The sequence below is a fragment of the Aptenodytes patagonicus genome, chromosome 6 (genome assembly GCF_965638725.1).
Source record: "Aptenodytes patagonicus chromosome 6, bAptPat1.pri.cur, whole genome shotgun sequence".
Classification (NCBI taxonomy): Eukaryota; Metazoa; Chordata; class Aves; order Sphenisciformes; family Spheniscidae; genus Aptenodytes; species Aptenodytes patagonicus.
In genome coordinates, this window is record NC_134954.1 from 46,744,382 (window position 1) to 46,769,130 (window position 24,749).

The following is a 24,749-nucleotide window of genomic DNA, read 5'->3' on the forward strand; positions in this document are numbered from 1 at the left end:
TAAGAGATTAGACACCTTGTAGTGAAAAATCCTGTTTGACATCAATCTAACACCAAATAAGAAAGGCCTCCACTATGCCTCTCAGCAGCTTGCCTGACTTCCTGCGAAGAAGTCTTGACCTTACTGTCTGTAGCTCCAGGGCAGCCCAGCATTTCTGCTCTCCTGGGTCCCAGAGCCTTGGAAAGAGCCGTCCAGGGCAGCCCCTGAGCAGTCTGCTGGGAAGCTGCCTAAGGGAGCCAGGAGGAAACCCAACAACCCTCTCTCGCTCTGCTCCACTGCTAGCAGCACTGCTGCTACTCTGTGGCAGCTGCAGCCTGCTGGGAGAAGCCAGGGCTTCCCGGGTCCTTAACTCCACAACAGCCGACCACTGTGAGTACTCCAGGCTCTCTGGAAAACAATCTCAATGTCAAGGTTGGGTGCTTAGGGAAACTAAATTGAGTTTTCAAAAAATCACTAATGCTTTTCAGTGCCTTTCCTCATCCCTCCCTGAAATATCTTTAGCTGGGTTCCAATTTTTGTATCCTGCCTGGAGATGAAATGAGTGGCTCTTGAACATAATTTAGTAATAATAAACTGGGCAACACATGAGTTTTAAGGCTTTCCGCTTCAATTCTTTTGGTAGCTCTTTCATGCCATGGACAGATTTCTACAGGAAAAGCAGTAACGCAAGTTTGCTGGAATTGTGTCACATGCATGCTTGGAATACAGTCTGGCTAATAGAAAGAAATTTGCAGCATTTCCTATCAAGATGTTCACCTCAGAGTTCATCACAGAACTCCAGAAATTCAGGTCACAGGGAGGTTATTTTTCTGAAAGGGATAAAACATGAGGATATAAAATTAAAAAAGCATCTTACAAATTTAAGAACAAGGTTGTGACCAGTGGCTAGTGAAAATCTACAAAATGTCTGTGAACAGAATAATTATTGCTGGTTTCCAAGGTGAAAGCTAGCACCTTTGACTGAAGAGTAACAACTAACTTGGGTTAGCAGAAACCTTGATTGAAACCATTATGTTTCACTCACTCTCTGTGGTTGATCATGCCTAGGGAGACTTCCTTCATTATATAAAGCGTGTAGGAGATAAATGGAACAAAAATCTCTAGGATAGTTAGGTCAGACGACATACACCGCAGTGACACATTTTCCTCTGTGAAGCCAGAAATTTCCAGTCCTCAGACGTGATAGATGTGTCAAGTTTACTTTTCAGGGAGAAAAAAAGCTGCTGTTGTAGTTCTGGCTAACCTTTGTAGAAACCCTTAATTCACAGAACAAGTGTGGAATCTTGTCTGGGAAAAGCTGATCTCCTGCTTCATGCCTCGAAGCTACTACATGCCTTAAGTACCCTGACAAGATTTTTGGATCAGACAATAAGGATGAAACGGAGGAAGACAGTCTGTTGGGGCACAGGGTGGGAAAGTGGGGAGATGAGAACAGCAGATGGTAACATTTGTTATGTTTCGCTTTTACAGTTCAAATAAGTCTAAAACCCAAAGCAACTATGCTGCTCCGATGTAATTAAGTGCTTCGCTAATGTGAAAAACCTTTCTTTATGAGACACAGCAGAGTACAGAAGACGGTTGCCTCTGAATGGCCACTCCAAAAAAACACCCTAATCAAAGACATTTGCCAGCCTTATCAAATACAGATGCACAAAGTTAGGGGCTGGAGCGCATCTCTTAGCAACAAAAAAATAGGCAGTGAGTCTTGGGTAGATTCAAGTACCTTAAAACAGAATTCAACTCTTCATCATACAAAATCCTAAATAGATTTGGAGGTTCTTCAAAGTCCAAACACATAGAATAATGTTGAACACATGTCTGTCTTCAGTGTACTTTTAACTCAAACTCAAGTATTTAATAAACTAATCCAGACTAGTACTCTCTAGTACATGAGAAATGAGTATGAAGCACTGACCTTAGTGGCGGAGGGGGAAATGCAAAAGTTGAAGAGGATCCAGCTGCATTTTACCCACAAAGAAATGCCCAGCTTCCACAGCTGACTGTTAAGATCTTGAGAACATTTGTTTTGTAGAACTACAAGCATGTTCCAAAAACTTATGAGGCGCTGCATTTACCTCCATACTAAGAAAAGCCACTCTCTTCTTTGGAAAAGAAAACAATAAACTCCATTTTCTAAAACACATCATGGGCAAGACTTCATTCTATGTTATCTGTGAAGAATTAAGTACAGCTACCCAGAGCACAAAATATAACTCAAAAGTAATGAGCTCTGTGATAAATTAAGACGTTCGTTTCATAGATTATAGTGCATTCCTGTCACATTAAGGCATTTTGAGCTACAAAGCCAACCTAGAGATTGATTGGACTATTTTTTCAATAATTAAAGGGATTATATGCCAACATTTATATTCCAAACAGTTTTCTTAAACCTTATTGAAGATATTTTTCTGAATGTTAAAATGAAATAAAATCAGACTTATGATTAAGTGCTGCTTTACTGGGCAAGTTAAACTTTGGAGCAATGCTACAAAGTAAGAGGAACAGTATGTGCAACTGACTTGTGTATTTGGAAAAAAATAAAAATTACACCGCTATAAATGGTAAAAAGTAAACGAATTTTTAAAAATACTTTCAGTTTCTGAGTATTATTCTAAGATATTTTTAGAAACCCAGATAATTATTCTTCTTATTTTTTAAACATTAATGACACAGAGAGATGCAATGACTACAATGATTTTTTTTTCATGAACTCTAAAATCCCACCAACTACTCAAGCCTTATTCACTAAGAGGGGACCAAGAATCTTTTCTGTGTAAAATAACCTGTGACTGAACATACAACCAGGAACCTACGTGTTTTAACTTGGTCGCAGGTCTTTATCTTCCCACAGCTTAAGGTCTCTTAATCCATTGGCCAATAAAATCCTGTTGCTAAGATGAGGTTCCTGTCTGTATCAGTCTGCTTTTGTAAAGCAACTGCAGAGGTAAACAACACGACTGGCTCTTCCTCCCCCTGCCATTTAATAAAGGTCTGCAGAAAGTTAACAAAAACCCAAACCAAAACAAAAAACTCCAAACCAAGACACCACAAAAAAAACCCCCAAACCCCAAACCCCATAACACTGGACAGCTAGACTCAATCAGCGATCATCAACAGAAGTCTTTCCTGACCTCTTCTGAATTGCACAACTGCATCTCCCTTGCTACCTTAGGTAGGTTTGCCTTTTACCTTGGCAAGAGATGGGCAGCCCCCATCTGCCCTGGCCCTTACATGGGGAAGATGTTAGTGCCAGATGAGAGCCTGGACACACGCTATCATCCAAGCTACCCTCAAGGTCAACGAGGTGGCAATGGCAGAGTCCATTCTCAAAAGGTTATGTCCCTATCCCTGGGGGATGATTTCCTTGCTCAGATACCAGACCAAAACTGCTCCCAGGCCACCTGGTAGCAGAACAGCCTGAATATCCAGAAACTCCTTTGAATCACTCTACCTCCCAGCACTGTTTTATTTATATATAATCCATCTTATGTACTTACTCAGACGTTGCAATAAATAACTGGTGCTTTTAAAATGGTATACTGATACTTTTTATTATAATTATTACAACACTCCCCCCAAGATAGATTAACTAAATCTTAGATGTGATTGAAAAACAAAACATTATATAAAACTTACTAGAGATTTGTTTGCTTTTCAGCCCACTTCCTAATATCCACTAAGAAATTCAGCTGCCTGACCTATGCTGCCCAAGTTCCCTAAACGAATACTTGGGAGAGGCAAACAAACAACATAAAACAGTAAAGCTAAAGAGATTACCAATTTCTCTCTTATTTCCTGCTGATCATTGCCAGACTATGTTTCTGCCCCAAAGTGCAGGCTTCATTATTAAAGATGGACAGAATACAAGTATATTCAGCAGAGGCCGGCTGTTCAGGAAATAGCTATAATTTGGTAAATAGCATAATAAACACTTGAGCATCCTTGATGCAATGGGTAATGAGCCAGTGCAGTCATAAGTATGTACATAACAATGTTAAGATTATACTGTATTTCACATTATATATCTACACACACACTCATGTAGAGATGTCTGTATAATATTTCAATTATTATATTTGTTTCCCTCCTGACATAAATTTATTACTTTTTCCTCTGTACTCAACTAGTCACTTGTAAAAGAAAGCAACATTTTACTTTCATTCTCTGCTCTTTCTCTTCCATTTTACTTCTAGTATACCTACATAAACCATCAGAAGCTTTTGTTCATCATGGCAACCAAATGCATTACACTCTGAAGCACCAGAGATCCTGGAACTAAATGCAATCTCACAGCAAGTCATCAGCATGTCTATAGCCCATGCAGTGGAAGGCGATTTAAATCCCCAGTCTGTTCTCCTTGCCACCATGGAGAATAATGACAAACCATAACATATCCCATTCATCTAACAGCTGAGAGGGTAATGAATTACACAGATAATTCAGCCACTCATTGTTAAAAGATTACAACATTAAAAATGAATTTTTTTTTAAAGGCAAATGATCGTGTTTTCATATAACGTGAATGAAACAGTATACAGTATTATTGATTCCCAGCTATATTGTAAGGGGCAGCTTGTAACAAAGCCCTCAAATCAAATTAGATTTAAAGTTAGCACTTCTTTAGCCTGAAACTCAATCCCAGTTCATACCGCTTTACTCCATTATTTAACAGGAGTCTCTAGAATGTCTTGCTATTTTTCTCTGACATTATTACCCATTTTTAATGAAACTGCAAATGCCCATAGCCAATTTTGCTCAATACCATTCTTAGTCAGGATTTAAAGAAAAAACAAACAAAACCACCCCAGGAACACCCCTGCCCCAAACCAGTCTACATTGCATGGTGCAAACTACAAAAAATGTAACTGGAACAAAGTCTCTACATTACGTGCTGGGCTTTTAAGTCTATGCAGCTTACAGTTCCAAGTGAAATATCAGTGGCTTCATTTCAGAACAAACCCGTTAAGTTCTAGCACTAAAAAAAAGTTCTTTATCAAACAAGCATCAAGCCAGCCCTTCTGTCCAAGGGATCTGGTTACCCATAGACTTTTCAGGTTAATTCAGTGACAGATGAAATATATACGTAACTGAAACTGCTCCGTATGTACTACGGGTAAATGCATGTTTCCACAGGAGACTACTCAATCATTAGATGCAGGACACAGCATCATCTAATGTAAAGAGACTTTTTAATATAGAACATCTGCAACCTTTCTATCAGCTCCATCTAAATGTCTACCCGGGGTCAATTAAAAAATACCTCAAAAGTTTGATTCATAACGTTTTCACTTTCCCAAATACATTTCTGCTGTTTGCAGGGTAGGAATTGGGAGGTGGGGAGAGGTGGGAAGAGAGAGGAAGGTCTACAAGAAAAATTAGGTTGTCAGAAAATGTCAATAGTCACAGCAAATCTTCTGTAAATGATTTTTGAAAGTCTGTTTCACCTTATGTATAGCTGAACAATAACAAGCATAATGCCAACTTTCATTTTGGAAACAAGCTGAGAAGGGCATCTGTATGTGGACACAAATCGTAACCGGTTAAGACAAAGGAAAGTCCTGCATCAGGGCTTCTATGGGGCAGACTGGGGAGAAAGTACATTCTTGGCTGGCATGGGCAGGGGATATCTGGAAAGCTACTGCTACAGGGCTCAAAGGAGGGGAATGAAAAGTGATTATTTTATCTTTAACTGTATTTCTTTTGTTCATTCATTCACATTATATGGTAGACTACTTTGTAATGACTGGGAAGGGCTATTGGAGGGTGGCTGCACTTCTCTTGCTGTCCCTTACCCAACAGGACGGGGCACAGACTGTCTCCACTCTGAACACAGGATGGGGGCAAGGGCAATCCAGAGAGGAAAGCACTACTGGGGAAGCTCTTAAATTAGTGTTGTTCTTCTCTTTAAAGGAAGAAGACACACAGTGTCAGCTGCACTTTTAACAAAATAAGAGGCACAAAGGAGGGCAACGATATGCCTTGATTTTCATGTTTAGTATTCCCTCTCCACTCCTGGAGAGTTGCCATTATTCTTTATTACTCATTTTCATCCCATAACCTTTCAGCTGAATCTGCTGAGTGGCTTTCTTATGAGTCTGTCTGTTAGCCCATGACACTTGGTTTTACTTTGAACAGGCTTCTTGCTTTCCTCGGAACACTTTCAGTGCCACGCTAAATCCTACCAGATCCTCATGGGCTGCAGCAGGGACTTGACTAGCCATCACCATGTGCTCCTCAGAGCCATGAGTCAGTGCCTTATCAGAAGTTTATTATTACTACCATATACATTTTTGGATCATGAGTTGATTTCACTTAAAAGTTCTTTTTAGCTCTGCTCCATGTTCTAGAAATGTCACAGGCCAGATTTTTTGAATTAATAGCAGCAATGACTTTACAAAAGAGGTTACATTTTTCAGTTGCATCATGCAGACTTTTTTACGATGTTAAACTTTGAGTTCAATAATCACTATGGTCCTTTTCCTAAAGTACTATAAAAGACCATTTCTCTTTTCTAGGATGGTAGATTTTACTAAGCAAGCAGACTGTAGAGGTTATCAGTTTTTTGTTTGGTAAGCAATTTTTCTTTGTTTTTCAGTAATGTCACAAATCGATTTTTTAAATTGCCAAGTTTTCTTGTCTTTTCACAATAAGCTATTAGGGATTTTAAACAAAGTGACTCTTCAGATTAATATCCATCTTAGTCCTTATTAAAAGGCTCTGAAAATGAAAAGCAAGAATAAAAATAAGTATTTTTAACTGACCCAACCTTTTTCTTTTTCAGAATTATCCCATGAGGAATATTTGAGTTTCGGAGCTGTTGTCTCAACCCAGGCAAGAAAACCTAAAATTGTATGAAAATCTAAAAATTCTCAGGGACAAAAAGCCTGTTTCCTCCCCTACCCAACACTGAGTGCTACATGGCAGAAATAGTACTTCACAGATCTGCTTCCTCTGTGAATTCAGCCATATATTATTAAGGAAATAAAATTAGTTTCTCCCACTTTTTACTCCTTTTAGCCCTGAACAACCAGCAAAGCTGACAGACAAAAACCTGAATTTTATACTTTTTCACAAATTACAGGGCTAAATTCCATCTGGAATTATTCCTGTGAAACACAAGTCAAAAGAATGGGATTGTAAAGATGTAGCTAAAGGAAGAATTTGGTCTCAGAAATCTTTGTATACCAGTGAGAATAAATGAGTAGCAGGAATATCTTTAAGTTTAGACTGCAGTTTTCAGGATTACCAGTTAAAAGGTATTTCTGAAGAAAAAAAAATAAACCTGATACTGAGTTACTGAAAGAAACACAGAACCTCAATATACCATTTTTAGATTCAGTGTTCAGGGAAGAAGTGGACCTTATGAGCTCTCAGTTTCAAGCTAGGATCTCCCCAGCAAGTCTGAAAAAACATTCATCACTCTGAAATCTACACAGAACTGGGACTACAGTTAATTCTTCTACACCCTTACAACTCAAAGGAAAAAAGCATTAGTCACAACTTTATACTGTTGCACTTCAATCTCACAGCTATACGTACCTGGGAACACTCTGTGGGTTTCATCCAGTACAAGACTTTCATGAAGTTCAGCAAACTTTGACTCAGGCCTGGAAAATTTTGCCACAAAGCCACTACACGTTTGTATTTCTGTGGTTTAAGACAAATCCATATCTCTTTGAAGCATCTGCTAGTTTTTAGTTCAGGAAGACTGACAGGCTCCAGGATGCTCTCCACTACTTTGAAATAACTGTTGGTTATTTAGGTTCCCCAAACTCTTCCTTCTGATCACTCTGCTCTGCCTCGGTATTTCTATTTCATTTTCTGCAATCAGGTCTGATCACTTGTGCAGCTGATCCCTATTCCTTCTGCTTTTGCCATGAAACAATAAACATTTTTACTCTCAACCTCATCACTGGTCATGCAAATTTAGTCTGAGCTTCTGGAATTTTTCTGTTGTCATTTAAATGCGCAAATGTTAGCTGTGCTTCAAAAGAAACAGGTTATAAAACCTGCTTGTTACAGTACTCTCCCAGCTTTCTTTGTTCTGGGTTTCAGAACTGCTACAGTATATTGACTTTAATGAAGTTCTGTTTTTCAAGAGACCAACACAATTATTACAAGTTCAAATTCCAAAATGGACAGATACTGAACCAAAACTGCCGTATTAAAGGTCTGTAACGATCTTTCTCTGCTCAGCCAAATGGATTGTCATCTGTGTTGATTCAATGCAACCTGTCTGTGCCATTCAATACAATTGATCACAAGATGCTTTTATAGAGCATTTGGTTATCCTTGAAATTTGGTACCCAGGGGTCCTGGAAAATGCCCACAGCTTGAGCTGTTCTTCAGTGAATACCTTTCTCTATAGCTGATAGTAAAATTCTTCTTTTTCTTATCGTGCTCCTAAAATTCCCCGTACATTCAGAGAAATTCCATTTAAGCCTCACTGTCTCATTCTTGATAGCAACATCCACTTGGTGATTTTAATTAAATCTCATGGCTTCAATTATCTGTATGCAGACACTATATCAATTTAAGTTGCTTTCTAGGTTGGTTTTTTTCCTCCTCCCTGATGTTTTATTTTGGTCTCCCTCTCTTCTGTTTGGTCAGCCTCTGAAACTGGGTCCTTGAGAAGGCTACCAACCACAATTTGGGGTTTGGGGTTTTTTTTATTGCTTTTTAAAGCTCATTTTAAGTCAATATTTACAAACAGAGCAAAAACCTCATACTTCAGTGCTTCATTTACAATCTTCTCCTTTTAGCTTATAAATTAGCATGACATTTTACGCAACCAATTTAATTTTGTATTTCTCCTCCTCCTTTGGTCACTACTGTATATGAAATCTCCTCTGATTTATATTACAGATTTCTGTATCAACCTTATATTTGTAGACTTGTTTTAGGTCTGTATCTGCCTTGCATGATGGTTATTAAACAGAAACCTGGATGTTCAACATAATCTTCCATTTAGCTTTGTAGAAACTTAAGGATGGATCTGGTCTAAACACTGCTGGACAACATAAAAGGTTAGCCCCCCTAGACGAGGATTTCTCTCTACAGAAGAGAGTGGTCCCAGTTTCAATCTGACTGGCATTTTCTAAAGACAACCATAAGATGCCTCACAAAGAAATCTGCTCGAGTTAATGAAAGCCCAAATTCACCAAGCTGTCATCTACCTGGAACAGCTACACTAGAACTTTTTATTCAGCTTTAATGATTGTGCGAAGACATTACAATATTAATGCAATAAATACGGTATCAAAGCCAACAGAAACCAATGCTATCACAGGCAAGCAGCCTCATGAGAGTGACTTAACCTTTGACCAGTAAATTTGATCTATTATAGGCAATTTGTGTCCCAAGGTACTCAGTGAACGGCTGATGTACACAAAATAAACAAAGACTGAGAAAGACAATAAACTGACAGCCAAGATCAACAAATGGTCTTGGTATCCCATGAAGCCATTAATACAATACTCTGTTAAACATGCTTTTCTCCAGATGTGGACTGTTTCAACATGTTTCAGTGCCTCTGTGTCCTTGAGTAGATGAGCGAGATATATAGTGATGTGATGAGACTATTCTACTGTAAAGAAGCTCCTTTTAGCTTATGTAGCCCTTAAGCACCTCCTTGTTCCCCTCCCCTAGAGTATTTATGGTACTCAAACACGTAAATCCACCACCTCCTCTTCTAACCTTTTGTTGTTCTCATTATAGAGACAGAAATAGCCTGTCAAAGAAAGAGACCCAGCCTTTACTTGATATTCTGGAAATTAATTATACAATACTTCAAAAGATTTATGTGCTAATCCACCAGTTCCATAAAATACAATACAGGTAACAGCTTAAAATAGCAAAGGTAGAAAAAGCTGAGTTTCCATGTGTGATGTGTGAATTATACACACACAATCTATATACATACTCAACACACTTCTCAAAAATTACCTATGTATTTTAATTTTAGCTCCACTGTAGCCTTTTACTGTGGTGTGAATGCATTGTCTTAATAAAGATCTAGAGCAAAGACGACAGAAGAGTATATAATACAGATGTTTATTGCTTTGCTCTGCTGGATTGAGGCCTCAAGAAGTTATTAAACTGCTGAGGTAAATCTTAACTATTTAGTTATTCTGAACCTCGATCCTCACTTTTTTTTCCTACTCTAGGATTGTTGGTTACTTTTTATTTTTTAATCTTCCCCAGTGAAAGATCATCTTCTCTGTGCTCCACTTTCAATTGCATACAAATGCATGGACAGCAGTTTATGGTATAATGCAAGTTTTCTGCAGCAGGTCTAGGGCCAGTAGTGATCTTTCTTCCCGCTATGACAGGAACATCATCTTTCAATTTCTTTAAACTCTAGCCTAAACCCAGAAAAGATTAAACTCATTCTCTCCAACCTGAATACCCACACAAGATAGAGAAAGCTGGTTTTTAAAGCCAGAATAAATGTTAAGGATGAACTAAATAAATATACTGTTATTGGAATATTTTTGTTAGCATACTTTAGACTGCCCCAAACTTGGTGTGCTTCTAATTAGTCTGCTAGAGCACATATTTTCTATGAGTGTGGCCTCCAAGCATGCAGAAACATGTAAGTCTTTTTGAAAACACTGAAATATCTCTACAACACAGATTTTTAATAGTAAATTCCATGCAGGAGATGCAATAAAACCGAATCCACTTTATTACAGCACTGGGGACTAAAGCCAGTTAACCACTCAGAATTAGCAAGCTTGCATGCCAAATCAGTTTTCACCACTCACTGGGTGCAACATACTTCACAGGTAAATCAACAAATTATGCAGTTTACAGAGAACCAGGACCATAGGATTTACAGGTCTCATCGTGGTCTTACAGAATATTGTCAGCATTCATACTACAGATAAATAAATACAACTTCCACTTCGTAATTACTGAAATTAGCAAACATCTCACACATAGGAACAAAGCAGCTAACACTACTGCTATAGGCAGAGAGAATTCAAAGCAGATCTATACCTAGAAATTTCTCTACATATCTTCCCAAACCATTTCAGCCCAGAGCTCCTGGAGCTCTGCCTGAGCCTGCCTACAGCACCCTCCATTGCTGCAGATAACTGATGGTTTGGGAAGCAACAAATGACAACCGAGCTAAAATAGCCTAAATAGGAATTAATTAAGAAAAAGATGGGGCGGAGGTCTTTGGAGATGAAGAGGTACATTAACGTACTGCAGCACTTACACCCATAATAATCTGCCTTTTTAAAGGAAAGAAATTTGAGTAATTTAGATCAAGTCACTCTCCGGGGGGTGTGTGTGTGTGTGTGTGTGTGTGTATATGTATTCTAGTCATAGTAAAAATGATCTGCAGCTGTATAGTGGAAATTTTTTCTCAAGAGCAGCGCATTTTTGGTTTTGTGAAATCTTCATGTTTTGACAAAGTTTTATATTAAGAATTGTATTTTACAGTGCAGACGGCATCAAAACAAACAGACAAAAATCAATAATTTAACAACATGTATTGCTAAGAAGACTAAATGAATGAAAGTGAGCTTTCTTGACAGTCCTTCCTCACTATCTGTTAGGGAGGCTGAACAATTCAAGAGCATGTGAATGGAAACAAGCACTTCCAAATGCAGGAGAGGATACGGAAAGCATATCTGGGAGGGGGGGAAGGAAAGCTAACTTCTTTGAATTGTTTATTTCCTCAGTCTAATTTTAATTAAAAACAGAACATTAGGATGTCTGCTATACTAAGCTACTGTAATAGACTTCCACATTAGAGGATAAAAAGCTAAACAAAAAGATGACAGAGGTAGAATGAACAGTGCCCGACTCATTACTCACTAGGGTTCTTTGGCTAGAAAGAAAACAGCAGACAACAGCGGTGGCCTTCAGTCACCAGAAAATAGCTTTACAATTCTATTTACACGTTATTATCAACCAACCTGATAATCTGGAGTTAGTGTGAGGCCAGGTATTCACTGCTTTCAAATAAGGGACAATGAATGGCACAGGCATACAGTTCATTACTTCAAACCTAATACTGAAGTTAAATGCTGAAGAACTATGGCAGATACTTAGTGGCCTGTGTATCTTGTACTACGCATACACACAGAGACAGACAATTTTTCGCCTTGTCAGTCAGTAAGACTTGAATTTTTTTTTTTTAATTCCTAAACTAGTAGTGACACATATCTCAGAGTTTATATAATACACACACACAGAGGGTGATAGTTTTTTTCATGTCGGCATTTGGCTAACATTTCATATTTGCCCAATATTTTATATTTGCCCAGGTTCCTTTTTAGTCATTCTTTACTGTTTCTCCTCAACCATAAAAAAAAAAGAAATAGGACAGAAGTGGGACGTTGCAAGAACAGAAAGGGAAAAGGGAGAAGACACCTTCATTTTCACCACTTTATTCAAAGACTTCTAAGGAGTAAGATCAAATTCTCTCAAATGCCCCAGGTCCAAACAAAGACCCTAGAGATGTCGTTTCCACTGAATGAAGGAAGCAAGCAGGGGAAGGTTCTTTGAATGTAAGTATTTCTGTGAGAGGAGCACTCAATAGCATAAGTAACTTCTGTGGTAAAAGTCATGCAACATCATGACCAGTGAGAAATCAGAGCAGTTGCTCTTCATGACAAGGTGCAGCATAGAAGCAACACATACACAGGGCAGAGCCCAAACTAACAAACTCTGCTAGGCTTAATAGTCAAGGCTCTGCATAAGCTGGGTGACAGCTAGGACAAGAGAGAGCCCAGGGTGCAGAGTGGGGTAGAGAGAGCAGGAAAAAGTAACAAGGGAAGAAACCTGGTGACAAACAAGCATCGTCAGAGGATGGAGGGCTGGAGGTGATAAGAAGATGGAGTTAACACTGGAGCTGGAAGAAGCAGGAACTGCTGGGTAAGGATCAATCCTGCACCCTTGCATTCACATCCTAACAGATTCCAAACAAATGAGGAGAGGTGGAGGTGAATGTGACACAGCCAAATACAGTGCAGAGCAGGAAGCTGTGAAGAGCTTTGCTTACTTACTACTGGTGGAGAGATAGAAAGCAGGGGCTGGGGTGGAAAGGATATAGAGACTTACTTCATCACTCATTTAGTCCTGCCAGCGTTCAGACACATCATGGAAGTTTTACAGCAGAGGCAAATCTTAGGGAAGTTGAAGGGCTATGTAAAATATTTTCTGCCCAGACATGCTGCAACATGTTGCAGTAGAAAGTGTGCTGCTGAGACAGGCTGGCTGGTAAGTGTTCACGGTTGCTCAAAGCAGTATGTTACCACACCAGTCTGTTAACACAGACCAAACTGGGAAGGAGACAAAGTTGGTGCTGTGCTGACAGGGGCAGGCGAAAGTAGTCAGAACAATGACCCAGCAATGTGATCCACAACAGAGACTGACATAATCTAGAAGCAACAGGAGTCCGAGCAGACAGGGAAGAAGCTTCTTTTGTGTCATCAGGTCTTCAGTGTGTAGGTAAGAAGAGAACAAATTTTAGATGCTGCCCCACTGCGTGGGTTTAAGGTTCACTGAAAGATGACATCCCATGTAGGGGCTTTTGTGAAAGGGGGAAGACACTGCTAGTTTCCATGATGACAGAGTAAGGACATAAAGAGGAACAATTTGCAGAGAAAAAATGAATTTGCCCATGTTAAATCTGAAATGACAAATCAATTTTTTCTAGCAAGAAGGCATAAAATCAGGGTAAAAGACAGAAGGTCAACTATAATTCTGAGGCATTATATTCCAAACTGCATTTCTGAAGGTAAGAGTATCTGTAGCTAGGAGGTAGTACAGAGAGGAGGAGGAAACCCCAGCTTGGCACCTCACACACTAGCAGTAGCAAGAATGGGTAAGGATGAGCAACTCAGTTTTCTGTCAATCAGTTCTCAATAACAGCGCAACAGCAGAAGGTTGAACTTGCAAGCAAACTGGGCTAGGCTTGCTTTATATTTTTTTCCAAAGAAAGAACAGACTGAAGCTTGCTAAAAATGGATGGGAAGGTAAGCAATAATGAGACAAGGTTACAAAGAAAATGGCGAGATGCTATGAGGAAATAAGAGACTGGGCAACAGGAGATTAACAAATGAGAAAGATTGGAATCACTGGAAAAAAGTAAAAGGAAAGACAGAAGTCCTCAGAGAAGAAAGAATCCTAGAGATTAGAGGAAAACTAGTTCGAGAAAAATCACACAAAAGCTTACTACTTTTTCATTTTCTTAAAAATAAAACTATTTGCCTGCTATACTTTTACAGGCATAGCCAGACTAGTTTTTAAATGTATTTATTTTTTAACATTTATCTGAACAATGATCATATGAAGCAGGGAAATGCTGGTTGTTTTTTTTTTATAAGCACAGAGGATAACCTTTGTGTAAGGATAACTGTGGCTCAGAGCCGCTAAGTGAGTTAACGAGTGTCACCCAAGTAATCAGTAGCAGAGCAGGCACTTGAAACAAAGCCTTTCTCAGACTATTTTCCTATCTCCTAAACCATCTCTTGTCCACTTTCTTTCAGAAATCCTGTGTGGAAAAGAAGAGGGAAGAAAGAGACAGAGTGGTTCAAAGGGGTCAGTTTTTTCTGAAGCTAGCGTACTTCATATGCTCTGAAATTGTGGCTACCCCAAAAGGAGCTCTGTTCCTTTTATATGTCAGCAAAACAAAAGGTCAGCCTATTGAAATATTGGTCAGGTCTGACTTTCTTCTATTAATAACAAGTAGAGACACATTTTTTAAAGTAATAGTTAAATAAATGGCTACATGTCTGCAATCATTTCAACTTAAAATGTCAACTGGATTTGAGATGCCATGTGCATTTAATCAATGACTTCTGCATTATAATATAAATATTACTTTGGTTTGACTGCTTTGTCTGGCATAAATCATAATTCAGTGAGATGAGTACATTTCATTTTCTCTACAGATGGCTGTTAATGGCAATACCTATTAAACTGGCACCTGCCAGCACTTTGTAGTTAAGGAATCTGTCAGGAGCCCCCTTCTGTATAATTTCTCTGTTAATTGTTGTCTCTCCCCCCAGCCCCTACATTTACCAAGTTCATGTTACAAGAACTACTGAAACAAAAAAATCAGCAAAACCGCCGTTTTTTTGTCTCGTGGTAGAACTCATACTCCATACTGTATTCCTGTGCAAAATATGTATTTATTAGTTAAAAGGCACCTCAGGAAGCCTTAATTCAAATTCTTGTGGGCATGACTTTAAACCCTCAGGTATCTTTGACAATAATACATCCGTACTACATACAGAAATACCTGATGTACCATAACTTATATGGAAAATCTGGAATTAAGTTTTATCCTCAGATAAGAGATGGATTTTAGAACAAGTAACAGCCAAGCATAGCGAATGAAGGATAAACACACTGCCACAGTGTTTAGTATTCACCAATGATACACTTTGCTTTCTAGGACTTTTTTTGCAGAAGGCATTTCTTGGGAGAGAGGAGACAGACACTTAGAAGAAATATGCCACCTCCAGCAAAGACCTGGTCATATTTCCAATAGGACTGGAGTTTACTTTTTTTTTAGCAGGTGTGGCATGCACAGAGTTCAATATTGAATAGACAAGTATACATTTAAGTAGACACGTCACAGAATTTAGTGCACAAAGTTAATCCTTACAGACAAAGCACGCTGCCTTTTTTTGTTTTTTTTTGCTTAGTAATGGCTTGAATAATGATATTTCAACTTGAAGTGAACATGCAACTATTTCGCAAAAAGCATGCTCCTTGCAAACAGTTTGTAATTTCCAGTCCTTTTAAATAGTCAGAGGGAACTTTCTGCTCTGATCTGTTAAGTAAATATAAATCTTGTTATCCAAGTTCAGTAATGAGAGTAAGGGGTCTATTCTTCTTCACTGCACTTGCATACATCTAACATTAATGAGATTTATGCATGCATATTAAGAAGAGAACAGATGCTTAATTAAACAAATAAGCCTTTAGTAGGCAGCCCACATGATCATTCTAGTACAAAACCCCCTTATTTTCTCTGTTTTAGTCTGACTATGAACGCAGCCAAGGAGGAATCAATACGGTGGAGGAAAAGAAAAAGTGATACACATAAATTGAGGTGTTTGTCTTTTTTTAGTTAAAAATACTTGACAAACTCGAGATACATTAAATTGATTGGGTATCTCCTCTCCCTCATGCTCTCATGCTCTTTAAAGGAAACAGTTTTATTTACCAATTTACCTACTTGAAAAGTGGGAATTTTATTAGGCGAAAGGAAATCAAGGCCTCTAAATAACTCATCTGCCTCATTAACTGATGCTGTCTATCAAATACACAGGCATGATCCATCTCACATCATTTTGCTATTGAGGAAAAAAAAATTCTAAAATAACTTTAGCCTAATTAAACTATAATTTAATCTTGTCTTGTTTTTTTTTAAATCTATCCACGTCCATACTGATTTCCAGCATCATATGTACATACATATAAATACATTAAAAAGTTATATACTCTCCAGCAAATCACATCTCTATTATTTGCTCTTTCTTTACTATATTGCTAACTTTTCTTCTACAGTGCTCAACTTCTCAGGGCAACACAGAGCAGAAAAAAAATATCTCCATAAGCTATCATAGTGCTATACTTAATGGAAGTCAATATCTGTAGATTATGCTATCTACTCTGCAATACCATTACAGGCTCAACAGTGCTGGCTGTAAAAAGTATCATTCTGAGCACAAGGCATATAATAGTAAAAATGAAAAAAGGGTCATTTCTGTCTTCCAACTAGAATGAAAAATTAAAATCACTAAGGCACTTAGCTCAAAGGAAAATTGGCAAATTAAGGGGACAAAAAATAAAATATTCATGGCTCATATTGTGAAATGGAAGGTAAATAATTTAAGATGAACTGTTATGTGGGAAAGCGCACTACTTCTGAAGAGGAAAAAGCAAATGTAACTAATACACACAAATATATTCCTGCTTCCTGTGCTTGCAGTTACATGTATACATGCACAAATATGCAAGTCATGGTTGATGTGCAATATTTGTGTGAGAGAGATATTCTTCTCACCTAGCCTAATTTTGAAAATACTTGCTAGTGAACTAGTGAAGTCAAGTTGACAAGAGTTGCCTTATATGAAGAAGGCTGGTTGGTTTTTTTCCTGAATTCAAGTCCAGAAATAAAGACTGAATGAGCGGGTGTTCTCCCACTGCACTCCAGTTCGGCAAAACTCTGAGTCGCCAATTACATACTTGCTCTTAGATTTTTATACCACAAAAAAATTATGACTTCGGGCTACTGGTCTCTGCCTAGGCGAACTACCTATTAAAATGCCATTGGTGTGGCTGCAGTCCATCAGCTAACTTACCTTCATACCCATAAAGCTGAAAGGGCTGCCCAGAATTTTTACAATCGCTATCTGGAAAAGGTAGTGAGAGAGCCATAGACTTATGTTTATTATACGCCAGGACTGTAACAACTGCTATGGAATTAGGATACAGAGCAGCACCACACAGCAGAGGTCACATTTCCCTGGTGATTTAAAGGTTCAGTCTTTCTCCAACTTAATTTAGAAACCAACACAAAGCCTACCTTTGTTAGAAAATAATATTTTGACAGTATTTCAAAGCATGGCAATTAAATAACTACAGATCACAAATTTAAAATCTAGAGTTCATCACGTAACAAACTGAGGAATAATTTTTTTTTTATTATTAACCTCTTGATTAGATCAGCTTTGCATTCCTGGTGCTAAGTGATAATGCGTTTTGCATTAGTGCTGAGCATCAGGGATTTCTAACACCCTGTACCAAGGGGTTAATTAACCCTTACAAACAGCCTACAGAGCCACCTCACAAGGCTTTTGACAGTTCTAAACCAATGACACTACACACTACCTTTATTCAAAGGCACAAATACGCTGTTTCACTATAGTGTTGCTCAGGAAAATACAAAACACCTTCAAAAAGAAGTACAGGGAAACTCATTTGAGGTCCAACAGTCTCCTCAAGACTCACCATGTCCTGAAAGTATCAGTCAGCTCAATGTAAGAAAAGGGATGAACTGAGAATTGAATGTGGTATTGCGTAATCTTGCCGCTGTTACGTATCTGCATAGAACTGAGTATTATTTCTGTTCCGAAAGATTTTCAGCATAGATGCTAGACACTGGCTTTTTCCTGAGACTGCAGTATACATTTAGTCACAGCTCCAATAATGAAAGTATTTAATGTATTTGTTTTCCTGATATACAACATCAATTTACTTTGCCGTCTGTTGTCTAGTGGTGGGTTATTTAGTGAGCTATGATGGTGCAATGTGCCAGAAAACATCAAGAAGTAAAATATAATGCTCGCTTAGCTGATGCTACATACAAACAGTTAACAGAGTCAACTTCTGTTGTTCTTTGGACAGTGCATATGCACATCCAGTACTCAGACAGGCAATATACACATCAGAACCAACCAAACAAGAAAACACAAACACTGTGCAGCATGCACCACAGTAAAACAGTACTTTGGATTATACAGACTTCACTAATCAGTAATAACCAGTGTCATCTGCATTTCAAATCTCCAGTATATTAACCTACTTTGCTCCAAGTGCCACAGTCATTAAAATGCTGCAGCCAAGAGTTCCAGTTAATACTGGGTAAAACAACAGGACTTTTTAAAAAACAATGATTACAAAAATAAAAGCATGATTTCTTGATGGTCTCCCTGAATCACAGTCACCTAAATAAAGCTTCAATCCAGGAAAAGCTTAGCAGGAAAGCAATCATGCTTTTTTTTGTATGTGTAAAAAAAGACCAGGAACTACAAGTAAATAGCAGCTGAGCAACAGATGAGGCACTAAGTGAAATCTGTTAGCAACTGCTAACAGCTTTGCTATTTTCTGTTGTTAAATGAAAAAAAAAAAAAGTAAAAAACCAATGCAGTAGCAATTCCAATATGTTCAAAAATTTCAGATGCAAAAGACTAAAGCTCAACGCTTCTTGTACTACAGATAAATACTTGGGTTTGGTTTTAATATCTTGAAATGCTTTGTTATTGATTATAAGGCAGAAACAAGCCAATTCACATGGACGTACTATCAAGATAAAACTTGTTATAGCTGTATATATGACCCAGCAAGTATAGCACAAAAGCCCCACCATAGACAAGTGTGGCACTTCCAGCAGCTGCTTCAGCCTCAAATTCTACTTTCCTTTGTCCTTTACACCTGACCCCTAGTCATTCGCCAGAAAGTGCATGTGTCTTTATTAGCACTGAGCTTTCTGGCAAGATCTCAGAAATATTTTCATTGTTCTTCTGGTCCTGGAGCTTTCACCACAGATGATCATCTACTTATCTCAACCGAATCTTGACATGGGTTCAGCAAGTCTGTTTTCCTGTTTGGATGCATCTACACAGCACAGCAGAACTATGCAGGCACAGCTGAAATAGCTCTGAACAAAGCAGCCCACAAATTACAAACAGTATGAACGTATCAGTGTGGGGTTCCAGCTCTCGGTAGGATCAATTAGTTACACGGCTGCAGTCACTGGACTAGTTTAAAAGATTCATGGCAATGCCTGGTCCCAGGCAGATGTATCCTCTTCCCACTCCTGCCAGTTGCTTTCTTAACTTCTTTTCTCTTGGGTCTTTCTCTCCTGTCAGTCTAGCAGAGGCCCTCTGTTCCTCGTTCCTCATTTTGGTGGTCTCCCACATGGGGGATCACAGTACAGCTACCACCATACCTACAAAAGGTACACTACAGATTTCCTTCTCCATCCAGCTTTCTGCTCCCTTATAGTGTTTACATTTCTAATACCTCTGATAGCAGGTTCCCCTTCCAGTTTAAACTCAGCATGTAAAAAACTGAGCTCATCTCTGTTTCTAAATACTTCTCTCTTAAGCTACCAAGAATTAGCAGTCACCTGACCTGCTGCAGAAGCTCACAACTTTGTCGTCTTCAGCTTCTCTCTTTCCTTCCACAGATGTTCTACCAATAAAACACGCCAGTTTCATCTCCACAATGTCATAAAAAAATCTGGCTGTTTCTTTCCATCCATGCTGCTAAAATACTTGATCAAACCTTCCTACTGCAGTCTCTTCCTCCCTAGCCCTCCTGACACCCACTCCTCACTCTTCACATCAGTGCAAAACTCCAGTTTGAAAACTACCTCTTGAATCTAGTATTTAGTCAGTATTTGACCCCTTCTAAGTTCCCCCATTAGTTTCCTATTATTTCTTTTAAAAACATTCAGATTAATTGTTTTTATTTTTCATGTCATCCACGGCAGTTTCTCCCTGAAAAAATACCAGCCTGGTTTTGCTCACTTGAGCAGGACATATGGTCCCCAATTCTTTTGTAAACTCACACTGTTTGCTCTTGTTCAATCTCTACAGGTCATCACCCTTCTTTCACTTTTATCATGGCTGGGATTCCCTAGGACTCACACCTTCTCAGGAAGTAATTTCTTTTCAAGAACAATTTTATAAATTCTAGGAAGAAACACTGAAGAGGACACGGAACCTCTAAAAACCTCCCAGCTGAACTGTTAGCTCTTACAGACAACTCCTCTGTTCATTATAACCTGTTGCTTCCATCTTTGTGGCTTTATAGAGATTTTCAATGGTGTGGGATAGAAATTCCCATTCTGTGCTGCCATACAGATAAATAAATATTATTAACAATTACTGTCTGCTGGGAAGACTATCAATCTAGATAAAAAGCAAGCTTATGAAAAGAACAGATGTATAAAGCTTGTGTACAACCGAAATGTGAAATATATTCTGAAAAAGGGAATCACTACGAATGGTAACCTATTGTTCCCAGCTTTGCATATTGATCATTATCAGATTTTTTGTCAACTACAGTCACTTGTTTTGGATTCTGATGTCATCCCATGTTCTTTCTGGCTCAGGCATCACACCCCCGTAAGTAAGACTTTGCACTTCAAACTTCGAATCTGCCAGTGATACATGAAACAGAACACTTATGATTTTGTCAGACCTCTGTGTCACTCCCCTCCTCTTCCAACAGCCCTATTCACGCCAAAGAGTTAAAAAGAAGAATGAAAATAGACATAAAGCTTAAGATACAGAAAAGCGTTTTTGAAGTCACCCTCCTAATTATTCAGTGTTTTGACTACTGTTCCATGTTAAGCCCTATTTCTTTAAACAGTATGAACACAAATGCACGTGCGATGCACAGGTATGAGTAGGTGCCTCCTCAGCGTTCCTAAAGAGCCGCATTTGAATGCAGACTGGTATACCCAATGCACCTTCCTCTTACAAACACTAACAACTGCTGAAATCATGCAAATTTGGCACATAAGCATGCCTGTATATTTTTGATAATATCTCTATAGTGTTCAAAAGTTGATAGGACAATTTTGAGGATTCCTATTGATGATACATGGAAGAAAGTCAGCTAAAACCTTCCATGTCAATATAACACAAGCCATTTGACTCCAGAGGACATACCAACAGAAAGCTGCAATGTGAGTTCATATATCACTGTCCTAATGAATATAATTGTAAGTGAATGATCTTGCAGCTGAATTTCTTAGATTTCTAGTTAAATGCATCTTTGCCTAAGCAATGATTGTGGCTTTTGTATATATCTGGCTTGTCTGCAATACAGCATGCTAAGAAACACCAATAGTCTCCTAAAGCTAACATTAAGTGTTCAGTGCCACAAGTAACCACATGATCACCTCCTCCAGGTGATCATTAAATTTCATTCACATACTCTATATTAATTGCAACCATCTACTTAAATGGAAACACTTTAATCCTCAATAGAGTAAACAGGTACCAGAGGCAGGGGTGAAAGCACCCAGAGTGCCTACAGCACCAAAAGCTCCAGCAATAGCAAGGAAATAGCCTGAAGAACTTTGTCTAATTTCTGATGATTCCAGAGATGCAAAACCAACCAATAACCACAGAAGAAATCCAAACGCTTGCATGCTGGGCAGGGAGGACAGTGAGCTTTTGACTACTGCAGGCAATGGCTGAAGCTGTGAAGCAAAGATTTTATCATAGCTAGTGGTTTTCAGCAACTGCAAATGTTACTAGACTGTTTACAGTAACACAGGCAATCCTGCTCTCCCCAAAGCCTGTAAAGGAAGCAGATAAGCAAGGGAAGAGAAGGCAAAGGTCTGAGCGTGGGAGTGGGTCATGTATTACACAGAAATATTCCCCACAAAGCCTCCCCCACTGACACAGGCTTGTTTTTAGCCTGAAACCTTGCATCTTTTCTGACATATGGGAATGAATTTCAAAGGCACAAAAAGACATTTTGTCTGCCAAATGTCTTCTGCCTCAGCTACAAGTTTGGTGTAAATGTATAAACTGCTTTCTTTTTAAATAACATAAACATTATTTTGAGTCCAAGTGAAATAATTTTTCCACTACTTTATGAAAGTACCAGTTGTTTCCTATGTTATAATGGGAATGGGTGGCTGTTTTGCTTTCTAAAATGCCGTACCTCAACATGACACCAAAGCCTTTCTTCTTTTTCTTTTCTGGATCTTCATTTTCTTCCTTCCTTTTCTTCTCTTTGATTTTAGATTTGCCCTTTTCCTTTTTCTTCTCTTTCTCTCTATTTTTTTTGTCTTTTTTTGCTTTGGTTTCTGCATCTTCTATTTCAGGGTTCCCTGGAGGGGCAGATTCCATGTTCTGAGCTTCTTGACCAGAATGAGAGCTCTTATCAGAGAAACCATCTGCACAGAATGAAAAAGAAGCAGTGAGGATGGCTAGGGGCCACCAAAATGCAAACACATGAAATACAGCATGAGTATCTACAAAGTGCTCAAATGACTCACAACACTTACTCATTTAATTTAATAATTTAAAAAGCAGACTAAACATATCTAGTGAATTCAAGCAGATTTCTATTGTAAATTAAATATAGAGTTATTTTATTGACTTGTTTTCTAGTTATTATTCCTGATACAAAAATCCTGACATGGTAAAACACTATTCTATTTGAAATCTAGCTTGTTAACCTCCATCAACTCGAGAAAACTGACATGCTGGGGTGCCAACACTGAGAGCTTACTTCAACAAGAGATTCTGGCGACTGACATAACCAACCTACGTAACAAAACTATTTCATTCATTCCCTGGAATCTTTCTATTTTAATGGCTGAACAAGAAATACATAAACTGTTCTGTCTGGTTGGAGAAGAGCTGTGTTGTTTCTGTTTGGGGGGCTCAGGATCCAAGCACAGTTTTATGCTTCATGCTAAAGGAGACATATTTCGAAACTGGGGTCTCTAAGCCCATGGTGACAGAATGAGCAGCAGGGTGCTATCAATACACTCTGCCTTGTCTATAACAGGAAACAAATTTCCTGGTTGGAGAAGGCAGAATTGTAGACAGCTCTGTAAAACAAGCAAGATAAATTTTAATGTAATCTGAAGAAGGCAGCTGCTTCTTGAAGTTGAAAAATATAATTATTTAAGGATTGAGTTCTAAATCCTCCAACGCACCCCCGCCCTGACGGAGATCAGCAAAAGACTTTACACTAAACACAGTCAAGGTTGGATGGGGTACTGCAAAGACAGCTCTTTGTCAGTGGAAGACATGAGCAGCTTTTAAAATGTGATCAACTTCAATTGGACTAAATCACTTGCTTATGTGCTTTATTGAGTTGGCCCCTCAGCAATGCTAAGTGAAGGTGGCTCCCTCAATAAGTGCCATTAGCAACATACCCTCTTCTCCATCTTCAGGTCCATCGTAAGACTTGTCAATGGCAGCTCGGAAACTCTCATTACACCCCCGACCACGGACAACGTGAGGCCTGGGTCTGTGAAAAGGGAGTTCGTTCTTTCTAACTTCAGCCACAGCAGTCTGAAGACTCTCAAGAGAACTGGACTTCTTCAATCCCAGAGTAGGACCGAAATCTTTGCCAGAAGAGTCTGGAAAACAAATACTTAAGTTTTTATACCTAAAACCACACAGAGAAACGAAACTAGTCAGACAGCTACATTTAATTGTGTACTTTATTACTTGGGGCCTTTGAAATAGTATGCAATCGATGTAATTTGTTCTAAAAATAACATCAAGTTAAACCTAGTTCAGTAGATATCCCTGTTCAGACTAGGAGGGAATAGCACATTAATTTACAAACCTGACAACAGTGATGGGCAATAGCTGGTTCACTCTGTGTCACTTTAAACCTGCACCAGTGATAAGGATGGGGTTGCTTCTTCCCCCTTTGACAGCGACATCCAACTGGACACTGCTAACAGTCTCAAGGAGAACATTATCCGTAGACTCACAAAAACAAACACTGCTACACAACAAGAGTTTTGTTTTTTAGAGTGAGTCAGGTTGCGTGAATGGTTGATATTTTCAAACACGTTTCTCCTGTAAGAAGATATTATTAGCTCTCTCACAGTCTTATCCAACCTTTTTCTTCAAGCTGGGACTGGTGCTATGGTATCAACATACACAGCAGGTTTTTCAAGAAACAAATATTTCCAGTGAAGTACAGCTTAACATAAATGATGTTGCTGCCTCTTTCTTTGTTTATAGGCCTAAGAAAGCACTTCGTATAAAAAGGAGCAAATACCTTCCCAAGTCTCCCCAACCCTTCCTCTCTTTGAATGCTTGACTATCTGACCTTAGAAAGGCTGTATTTTGTGGCAGCATTAGTGTTAATTAGTATTAATATAATGGTAATAGAATAGGTAAAGAAAAAATTCAACGAATACATGCATACCAATCAATAAAGAAATTCACAGCTTAATTTAAAAGCGTTTGTAGCATCTACTTAAGTTTTTATGT

General features: G+C 38.6%; 1 protein-coding gene across 2 annotated transcripts in view; it reads right to left on the reverse strand.

Annotated features, from left to right (window-relative positions):
* PARD3B (par-3 family cell polarity regulator beta) overlaps positions 1-24,749 on the reverse strand; it is a 445,805-nt gene that overhangs the window by 124,164 nt on the left and 296,892 nt on the right. For both annotated transcript variants that reach the window (XM_076342438.1, XM_076342436.1), the window contains 2 exons: positions 23,672-23,878; positions 22,444-22,678 (listed from right to left, as the gene is read on the reverse strand). In XM_076342438.1, the coding sequence (XP_076198553.1) occupies positions 22,444-22,678; positions 23,672-23,878 (442 nt within the window). The remainder of the gene's footprint in view (positions 1-22,443; positions 22,679-23,671; positions 23,879-24,749) is intronic.